This window comes from Pteropus alecto, unplaced genomic scaffold, assembly GCF_000325575.1.
Source record: "Pteropus alecto unplaced genomic scaffold, ASM32557v1 scaffold98, whole genome shotgun sequence".
NCBI classification, from domain to species: Eukaryota; Metazoa; Chordata; class Mammalia; order Chiroptera; family Pteropodidae; genus Pteropus; species Pteropus alecto.
In genome coordinates, this window is record NW_006443570.1 from 18003403 (window position 1) to 18014644 (window position 11242).

General features: G+C 38.2%; 1 protein-coding gene across 2 annotated transcripts in view; it reads right to left on the reverse strand.

The window, feature by feature from the left end:
• The window catches only part of RNF135 (ring finger protein 135), a 29152-nt gene that overhangs the window by 13730 nt on the left and 4180 nt on the right, over positions 1–11242 (reverse strand). For both annotated transcript variants that reach the window (XM_015599199.2, XM_006924975.3), the window contains one exon: positions 9156–9318. In XM_015599199.2, coding sequence (XP_015454685.1) covers positions 9156–9318 — 163 coding nt within the window. The remainder of the gene's footprint in view (positions 1–9155; positions 9319–11242) is intronic.

Consider the following 11242-nt stretch of genomic DNA (forward strand, 5'->3'; position numbering starts at 1 on the left):
TGCCCCAGGCATCTCATTGACAGTCAACCACCAAGGCCCTGCCCCTGCCAATCTCCTGCCACCCTCACAATCTACACAGGCAACAAACTTTGGCTAGCACAGGGTGGGCACTGCAGGGGGAAATCAGTTACAGGCAGACCTCTGTTGCCTGCAAGAGTTGCAGTATCACATGGGGGGATCGCAGGGGTCTGTGGGACTGCACCAGATGGCAGCTGGTCTCACTGTGACTACAGTGGGAACTCCCAGGCACAGAAGTTTCAGCAAAACTGAGGCTGTATTAGCCTGACTGCCCTTGTCTCACTGAGATCCTGCTTTACCTAAGCCACAGAGTGCCTGCAGCCCATTGACAGGCAGCCTCCCTTGCTCTGCTTTTCTCTGAGATTGTGCATTCTGTGCAGGCAACAGACTTTGGCTAGTGCAGTGAGCACATTTCAGGAAAAACAGTGGTGGGCAGACCACTGCTGCCCGTAAGAGTTGCAATATCTCTTCAAGGGATCGCAGGGGTCTGTTGGACCGCCCCAGACAGCAGCCTGTCTCCCTGTGATCTGTGACTACTGTGGGAATGTGCAGACACAGAAATTACAGAAAACTGAGGCTATTGGTCCGACGGCCTGTGACCCCCCTGAGCTCCTGCCCTATCCAATACACAAAGTGCCCACCACATGTTGATAGGCAGCTGCCCCTGCCCTGGGGTGGCACATTCTGCACAGTCAACAAAACTCAGCCAGCGAAGTGAGCAAAATTCAGGGAACACAGTGATGGGAAGATCACTGCTGCCAGCGTGAGAAACAATATCACTTGGGCAGATCTCAGGGGTTTTGTGGGCCCACCACAGATGACAGTAGGTCATGCAGTGATATCTGATTTCGGTGGGAGCCCACAGTTCCAGAGCTGGCAGCAAATCTGGTGCTGTGTAGGCCTAATGGCCCTGTACCTCAATGAGACGACGCCCCACCTAACCTACAAATTACCTGTGGTAAGTCTGCTCCCAAGCAACCCAGTCCCATCCTGTGCTTTCCTTGGGTCGCAAACTCAACAGCAAACAACAGTACTCAGTTCATGCGGCCCATGCAAAGCCCATAAATCCAGGAGAAGCATTCAGTGGCGGGCCACAAACACACGCCCACGAGCTTCGGTAATTCTTAAACAGAGCTTGAGTGTTCGCAGGCCCAAGGTGGGCAGCAGCTGACCTTACTACAATTGGAAATTTGTACAGGGAGCCACCAAGACAGCGCTGGCATGTCAAATGACACTGCAGTGGCAGGGGGAAATTTACTCAATAGACCAGGAGACTCCCTGGGTTCCTGCACCACCTAACACACATATCACCCAGAGGCTCTTCCAGTTTCAGAGACTTACAAGCAACTGACAGGCAATGTCAGGCTTTGAGGAGCACTGCTCCCTCTGCTAAACTGCCCTAGGTCAGGGATGGGGGATAACTGGGATGCTGCCTATATACAGCATTGTCTTTTCCACTTCCCTACAAATCCAGCATAGGCAACAACCATTTGAGGATCACTTTGTAGCTCCCACCAGGTAGCCATGAGCAATCAAAGGCAGCGGCTGACCTTAGCCTTCTGGGGAACCCCTCCGAAGGAGCCACAGAACCAAAGCACCCGGAGGCTGGCACTAAACCACAACAGAGAAACTCCTGACTAGTCCCATAAGCAGTACATACAAAGGGTGGCCTCAACAAGTACACAAGCCTGCTAGGGCAAATCCCATGCAGTGGAGTCAGCCCACACACAACACCTCTAATCCTGTGGGCGCAGCCAGTTCCCACAGTTACTCATCCTGAGTGTTAATCCCATCCACTGATGTACTAACACCAATAAAGGCTTAGTGACCACAGAAGATTACACACAACTCACACAAAGATCACGTCCACAGTCCCCAGCACGAAGCATCAGGGAGAGTGCACCACTGGGCCACATAGGACATCTTCCACATAAGGCCATCTGGCCAAGGCTGAGAGACAAAACAAATATTCTTAACACATAGAAATGAATACAGAGAGGCTAATACAATGAGAAAACAAAGAAACATGCCACAGATGAAACAACAGGAGAAAACTCCAGAAAGCAAGCTAAATGAAATGGAGGCAAGCAACCTACCAGAAACAAAGTTCAAAATAACGATTATAAGGATGCTTAATGAACTAAGCTGAGGAGAATGGATGAGCACAATGAGAACCTTAACAAAGAGACAGTAAGCATAAAAAAGGTCATAGAAACCATAGAAAAGCATCGGACAAAAATGAAGACTAACTGAAATGAAGAATACACTGAAAGGATCCAATAGTAGATTGGATGAAGCAGAAGATCGAATCAGCAACCTGGAAGACTTGGTAGCAGAATACACCCAATCAGAACAACAAGAAGAAAAAAGAATTAAGAATGAGGATAGTTTAAGAGACCTCTAGGACAATATGAAGCATAACAATATCTGCATCATAGGAGTAATTGAAGGAGAAGAGACAGAGCAAGGGATTGAGAATGTATTTGAAGAAATAATGACAGAAAACTTTCCTAGCCTGGCAAAGGAATTAGATATACAAGTTCAGGAAGCACAGAGTCCCAAACAAGAGGAATTCAAACAGACCTACACCAAGACACATCATAATTAAAATGCCAAAGGTCAAAGACAAAGACAGAATCTTAAAAGCAGCAAGAGAAAGGAAGCTAGTTACTTACAAAGGTACACCCATAAGACTCTCTGCTGACTTTTCGATGGAAACTTTGTGAGCCAGAAGGGACTGGCAAGAAATATCCAAAGTTATGAAAAACAAGAATCTACAACCACAAATACTCTACCCAGCAAGGCTTTCGATTAAAATGGAAGGTGAGATAAAGAGCATCCCAGGCAGGAAGAAGCTTAAGGAGTTCATCACCAACAAGCCAGAATAACAAGAAATATTAAAGAGACTTCTGTGAAAAAAGAAGGGGTGAAAAAGATAAAAGAAAAAAACAAATAAGAATAATAAAATGGAAGTAACTATTTACCTATCAGTAATCACTTCAAATGTAAGAGGATTAAATGCTCCAATCAAAAGACATAGGGTAGCCAAATGGATAAGAAAACAAGACCTATGCATATGCTGTCTACAAGAGACCCACTTCACATCAAATGACACGGACTGAAAGTAAAGGGATGGAAAAGATATTTCACACAAATGAAAATGAAAAAAAGCCGGGGTAGCAATACTTATATCAGGTAAAATAGACTTGAAAACAAAGTCTATAAGAGACAAAGAAGGGCATTACATAATGATAAAGGGATCAATAAATCAAGAGGACATAACCCTAGTACACAAATATACACGCAACATAGGAGCACCTGCATACATAAAGCCATTATTGACTGACATAAAAGGAGAGATCCACAGTAATACATTCATAGTAGGAGACTTTAACACCCCATTGACACCAATGGACAGATCTTCCAGACAAAAAATCAACAAGGAAACAATGGGCCTAACAGACACACTAGACCACATGGATTTAATAGATATTTTCAGGGCGTTTTACCCCAAAGCAGCAAAATATACATTCTTCTCAAGTGCACAAGGAACATTTTCCAGGATAGACCATATGTTAGAACACAAAACAAGTCTCAATAAATTTAAGAAGATTAAAATCCTATCAACCATCTTCTCTGATCTCAATAGTATGAAACTAGAAATCAACTATAAAAAAAAACCAAAAACTGGAAAATACACAAACACATGGAGGCTAAATAACATGCTACTAACCAATAAATGGGTTATCAATGAGATCAAGGAAGAAATAAAAAGATATCTAAAGACAAATGGAATTGGAAACACAACAACTCAAAATCTATGGGGCACAGAGAAAGCAGACCTAAGAGGGAAATTCGTAGCAATACAGGCCTACTTCTAGAAACAAGAAAAAGCTCAAATAAACAATCTAACCTTACACTTAAAAGAACTAGAAAAAGAATAGCAAACAAAGCCCAAAGTGAATAGAAGGCTGGAAATAATAAAGATCAGAGTGGAAATAAACGAAATTGTCTAGAAAATAATACAAAAGATTAATGAAGCCAAGAGCTGGTTCTCTGAAAGGATAAACAAAATTGACAAACTCTTACCCAGATTCATCAAGGAAAACAAAAGACTCAAATAAATAAAATCAGAAATGAAAGAAGAGAAATAACAATGGACTCCACAGAAATACAAACGATCATAAGAAAATACTATGAGCAATTATATGCCAACAAATTGGACAATTGGAAGAAATGGACACATTCACAGAAACATACAATTTCCCAAGAGTAAGTCAGGAAGAAACACAAAATCTGAACCGACCAATTACCACAAATGAAATTGAATCGGTAATTTAAAACCTCCCCAAAAACAAAAGTCCTGGACCAGATGACTTCATAGGCAAATTTTACCAAACATTCGAAGAAAAATTAACACCTAATCTCAAATTATTCCAAAAAAACTCAAGAGGAAAGACTCCCTAACTCCTTTTATGAGGCCACCATAATCCATACCTGGATTCCAAAACATGACAAAGACGATACAAAAAAAGGAAACTGTATATAGTCAGATATCTCCTATAAACACTGATGCAAAAATTCTCAACAAAATATTAACAAACTGAATTCGGCAATACATTAAAAACATCATACACCATGATCAACTTGGATTTATTCCTGGGATGCAACGTTAGTACAATATCCACAAATCAATTAATGTGATATACCATATTAACAAATCAAAAGATAAAAACCATATGATCATATCAACAGATGCAGAAAAAGCATTCGACAAAATCTAGCATCCATTTATGACAAAAACTCTCAGCAAAGTGGGAACAGAGGGAACACACCTCAATACAACAAAGGCTACGTATGACAAACCTACGGTGAACATCATACTCAATGGGAAAAGGCTAAAAGTGTTTTCCTTAAGATCAGGAACAAAACAAGGACGCCCATTTTCACTACTCCTCTTCAACATTGCATTGGAAGTCTTAGCCACAGCAATAAGACAAGAAAGAGAAATAAAAGGTATCCAAATTGGAAAGGAAGAAGTAAAACGCTCGTTATATGCCGATGACATCAAACTATATAGAGAGAACCCTAAAGAGTCCACCAAAAAACTGTTAGAACTGATCAATGAATTCAGTAAAGTAGCAGGATACAGAATTAATATTCAGAACTCAGTGGCATTTTTATATACCAACAATGAACTTTCAGAAAGAGAAATTAAGAAAACAATCCCATTTACAATCACATCGAAAACAATAAAATACCTGGGAATCAATTTAACTAAGGAGGTAAAAGACCTATTTTCAGTAAATTATGTCATTGAAAAAAAATAATGAAGAAGATAAAATTAATGGAAGCATATACCATGTTCATGGGTAGGAAGAACCAACATCATTAAAATGGCCATGCTATCCAAAGATTCAATGCAATCCCTATCAAAATACCAATAGTATTTTTCAGAGAGCTAGAACAAATAATCCTAAAATTTATATGGAACCATAAAAGAGCCCGTATAGCCACAGCAATCTTGAGAAAGAAGAACAAAGTTGGAGGTATCATACTACCTGTTATCAAACTATAGTACAAGTCTACAGTAATCAGAACAGCACGGTACTGGCATAAAAACAGATACATTGATCAACAGAACAGAATAGAGAGCCCAGAAATAAATCCATGCCAGTACACTCAATATATGACAAAGGAGGCAAGGATATACAATGGGGTAAAGACAGTCTCTACAATAAATGGTGCTGGGAAAATTGGATAGATACATGCAAAAAATAAGAAACTAGACCACCTTCTTACACCATATACAAGAATAGACTCAAAATGGATTAAAGATTTAAATGTAAGACCCGAAACCATAAAATTTCTAGAAGAAAACATAGGAGTAAACTCTCTGATATTGCTAACAGTAATTTCTTTTCGGATATATCTCCTCAGACAAGCAAAACAAAAGAAAAATTAAACAAACAGGACTACGTCAAACTAAAAAGTTGTGTACAGCAAAGAAAACCATCAACGAAATGAAAATCAACAGAATGGGAGAAAATATTGGCTTATGATACATCTGATAATAGGTTAGTAGTCAAAATGTATAAAGAATTCATAAAACTCGACAACAGAAAAACAATCCAATTAAAAACTGGGCAGAAGATCTGAACAGATATTTCTCCAAAGAGGAAATACAGATGGCCAAAAGACATATGAAAAGATACTCATGGTCACTAATCATCAGAGAAATGCAAATTAAAACCACAATGATATCTCACCTCACACTTGTCAGAATAGCTATCATCAATAAATCAAAGAACAAGTATTGTTGAGGATGTGGAGAAAAGGAACTCTCATACACTGTTGGTGGGACTGCAAATTGGTACAGCCACTATGGAAAACAGTCTGGAGGTTTCTCAAAAAATTAAAAATCAATATACCTTTGGACCCAGCAACTGTACTTCTAGATATTTATCCGAAGAAAACCAAAACAATAATTCATAAAGATCTATGCACTCCTATGTTCATGGCAGCATAATTTACAACAGCCAAGATGTGGAAGAACCTAAATGCCCATCAACAGACGATTAGATAAAGAAGTTATAGTTCATATATACAATGGAATGTTATTCATTAAAAAAATGAAATCAGACCATTTGCAACAACATAGATAGACCTAGAGGTTATTACGCAGAGTGAAATAAGTTAGACAGAGAAAGATAAATACCATATGATTTTACTTATATGTGGAATCTAAGGAACAAAAAGAACAAACTAATCAAAAACAGACTCATAAATTTAGAGGACAATTTGGTGATGGCTAGAGGGTTAAGGGGTTGGGGGTGAGGAAAATGGGAGAAGGGTTAAAGAAGTACAAATTAGTAGTTGATGGATGGACTTAGGGATGGGGAGCATGGCATAGGAAATGCAGTTAGCATTAATGTAATGACTAGGTGGAGAGAAAGAGCAATTAGGGGGATCATTTCATAAACTATATAAATGTCTAACCGATGCACTATATTCTTGAAACTAATATTAAGATAAAATTTAAAAAAAAAAACAAACTTTTAAATACATACTCAAATAATCTTAGAAATTGTTCATTTTTTCTCAAGAAATCATGTTTCTCCAGAAGCAACATTTCAACCAGACCAACATCACTAAATATAAAAATATTATAAGAGATATGTCTCTAAAGTGGTGTTATGTAAATATTATTTAAAATTCACTAGTCTACATGCCAGATACACTTCAAATGTGTGAAAGATTTCATCATAAAATGTGAAACCAAAGATTTAAATATAAAATATAAACTACAAACACACACAGACACACACAGGAAAATTCCTTTCTAAACTTGGGGTGGTAACGTTTTCTAAGTAAACTTAAAATCTAAAAGCCATAAAAGAAAAGACTGGTGAAATTTACTACTTGAAAATAGAAGAATGTCTATATGGCATTCTAAAATCTATGCTAAATAGACTCAAAAGATAAATGACAAATTGCGGAACAAAATTTGCAATTCATATCTCAGACAAAAGGTTTTTCTTCCTAATTTATAAAGAGTTCCTAAAAGTCAAATTTTAAAAGACACAAGATATATACACAATTAATGGAGAAATGCAAATTAAAAATATGGCACACTCACACATTACTTTTTTTAACCCACCAGATTGTAAAAAAAAAAAATTACAAAAGTTTGACAACACACTCAGTTGACAGGCTATGGGGATACATATTTCTTCCTTGAGAGTGTAGACCGGTATAACCTAACTAGAGGGCAATTTGGCAATGTATATCAAAATTACAAATGATTTTACCCTATGATTCCACACCCTTACTGGCAATTTAACCTACATCTGTATCTGTACCCATATAAAATAATATATGTATCGTTATTAACATCAATATTATTTGTAAGCAATTGGAAGTAATCATGCATCCATCAGTAGAGGATTGGGTAAATAAATGTTCCATATCCATAAGCTGGAATATTATGCAGCTATAAAAGAAAATGCTGAAGGTACCAATTCATAAATGTATTGAGATATATTAAGTAAAGAAGAAAAGCAAAATCCAAACAGTGTATATAGTATCTACCTTTTGAGTAAAAAGTAAAAAGGAGATAAGAATATAAATTCATATTTGCTTGTATTTGCATAAATGAATTCTGAATGGACATTCAATAAACTAATGAAAGTAGTTAATTGAAATGGCAGCATAATTTACAATAGCCAAGATGGAAGCAACCTAAATGCCCATCTACAGAAGACTGGATAAAGATTATGTTCAAAATTATAAGTTGAATTTTAAAATTAATTTTAAATTTGTATAAATAAATAAAATCGCTAAGGAACTCAACCTAAATTTAGGAGCACACAGGAGCCAAGAGGGTACTTATTTCTCAGATAATTTTTGGAACTGACAAACTATGTTTTAATTGGTTTCCTCAAGAAACTTTTCCAAGGAATTATGTTTCTCCACTTAAATATGGGATGACTTCTTAAGCAGAGTAAGATCATTTAAAGAGAAAAATGCTGTAAGAGTTATGTCCCTAAAGTATATAAAGCTGGTAGTGGCCAGGGTAGGAAGTGGGGCTGAGAGAGACCAGAGCTGATGTCTGCAGGATAGGGGTTCACTGTTTTTCAGTCGTGACCAGGGGAACAACAGAGAACCTACAAAGTCAGGACAGAAAGGTTCTTTTCTACGTTGTTACTGTTTAACATTAACAAACGCTCCAAAGATTATATTCTAATAGAACATATCAAGAACTATTTAAAGTCGCATGTATTGTTAATAAAGACATTTACTAGTTGAAAATAAAAAGCAGCCTGTTTCTGAATCTTCTCATATAACACTGATGAATGGTAAGCTAGCAAAATCAGGTCCAGGCTCTATATTTACAGTCTTAGAAAATGAGTTTCTATCTCATCCAGGGCCTGTGTTACATCACACCTCCAGTCATATCCAAAAGTATTGCCAGCCACAAACATACCGTAGCCCATGCCTTCATCATTTACAACACCACAGAGATAATGCAGCTGGGCCCTGGGACCATGTCCCCACAAAATAAAGTCACAGAGCATTTTGCCATTTCTCTCCAACTTCCATGTTTAATCCTCCTCTATTAAATGAAATCAACTCACCCTGCCTTTTTTCTTCAAGGGGCTCTTTCTCTGTGAAGTTTTCTCGTAATTTTTCCTGGATTTCTTCTAGGTCATGCAGAATGTCTCTCATTTTTCCCTCAGGTGTGTTGGAAGTTTCTTGCTTTGGAGAAGCCGAGGAAAGGTCCATCCCATCAGAAAAAGCCTGTTGATGAATCATTAAATAAATAAATAAATAAATAAATAAATAAAGCAGGTCTCCTCTGGAATGCATCTAATAGTATATTCCACTACAATTTTCCACTTACGTCCTAACTAGTTTTTAAAAACATAGGCCCCCAAAATAACATGCCTTGAAAATAATCTTGAATAATACATAGTGCAGCAAAAATATTCAAGAGTGGTTATTTCTGAGTGGTACATTTTGGAAGATTGTCATTAAACTGCTTATGTATTTTCTAGTATTTTGTACAAATATGAATTTCTTAGGTAATATTTTAAAAAGTTAAAAGTTTTTAGGCCCATGTTACAGGGGCTTTACAGAATAAATAATACTGATAATTACTGAGATAAGCCACAAAGGCCAGAATAATCTTCCCCAGATTGCTAATATCATTATATCATATTTATTGTAAGAGCTAATGTGAACATGTTGCATGCATCCAGAGCCTGCTCTCTGGGGCCTCCCACACATGCTCCTTGATTTTTTTTTTAACCTCAGGACCTACTGTCCTCAGCACAACCTCTCATCTGCTGTCACCTTCCCAATTTCTTACCTTTAGCACCTGACTTTGCTTCCTAACTTTGCATAATCCATTTTCCATTCTTTTCACCAATCATAAGGGTAACAGGCACCACTTACTGAGTGCTTTCCACCCCTCGCTTTTAATTTGCATTAACAACCTTTCAAGGTAGGTTTATTATCTCCATTTTATAAAAGGAGCTAAAGTTCATCAAGGTTAACTAAATTGCCATAGTTAATTTTACTGTCCTACATTTTCACATTGCTTAAACACCTTTCATACAAGATCCCTTTTAATTCCCACATCAAACCAATGAGGTGGCAGGCCTCATTATCCCTATTTTACAGATAGAAACCAGAGACTCAGAAAGACAAAATGACTTGCCCAAGGTCATTATACTAGTGAAAGTCAGACCCTCAGACTTTCCACCCCCACACACTGCAACCCTGAAAACCCACCTATTCACTCAGTCAATGAGTATTTCTTGAGCACTTACTAGTGTCAAGCACTAGGCCTGGGGATACAAGGGTAAACAAAAGAACAAAAGCAATCAAGGTCTCTACCCTCATGAAGCTCAGAGCTTAGTTCAGGGAAGAGGGAAGACAGACATTAATAAATTATGGCAGCAATCATTATCTATCAAGTTGCAACTGTGATAACCGCTACAAATAAAAAGTACATGGAATCATGAGTCTCTAATAGGGGAATTTGACTTGTTTAGTGAAAGTTTCTCTAAGAAAGTGGTGATCTAGCTGGGGTCTGGAGTAATGAGCAGTCATTACCTAGGTGACAGGGTAACATTCCATGGAATGAATGAACCCTGTGGTGGGAAAAAGTGTGACACGCTGGAGGGACCAGTCTGGTTCTTTCTGGTGCTTGAAGAACCAGAGAGATGGGAGAGGCACACAGGGATGGGATCTTGCAGGACCTTGGTTCTGTGAGGATTTGGGTTTTAATCCCACACAAACAGGTGTCACTGGAGTGTTTTAAGCAGATGAGTTACATGATCAGATTTGTGTTTGAGAGGGTTACTCTGAAGACCACGAGGAGAGCGGACTAGAGGGAGTACAGTGGAGCTGCTATTAGGAAGCTATTTGTAGCAAGAAATGATCGTAGGCATGGATTAGAGAAGTCTCAAAGGAGCTCAAGAGTAGTAAATAGATTTGAGAGATGTTTTGGCAGGTAAAGGAGGAGGTGACATGATTCTCAGCCTTCTGACTTACGCCCTTGGAAGGATAACAGCACCAGTCAGAGGGGGAATCCCACAGGAGGAACAGTTTGGGACATGTTAAGTGTGATGTGCCTTTGAGATACCAAGAGGAAAAGATAAGATACCAGACTAGAGCTCAGAGAAGGGGCCAGGCTGGAGCTATGTGTGCTAATTAA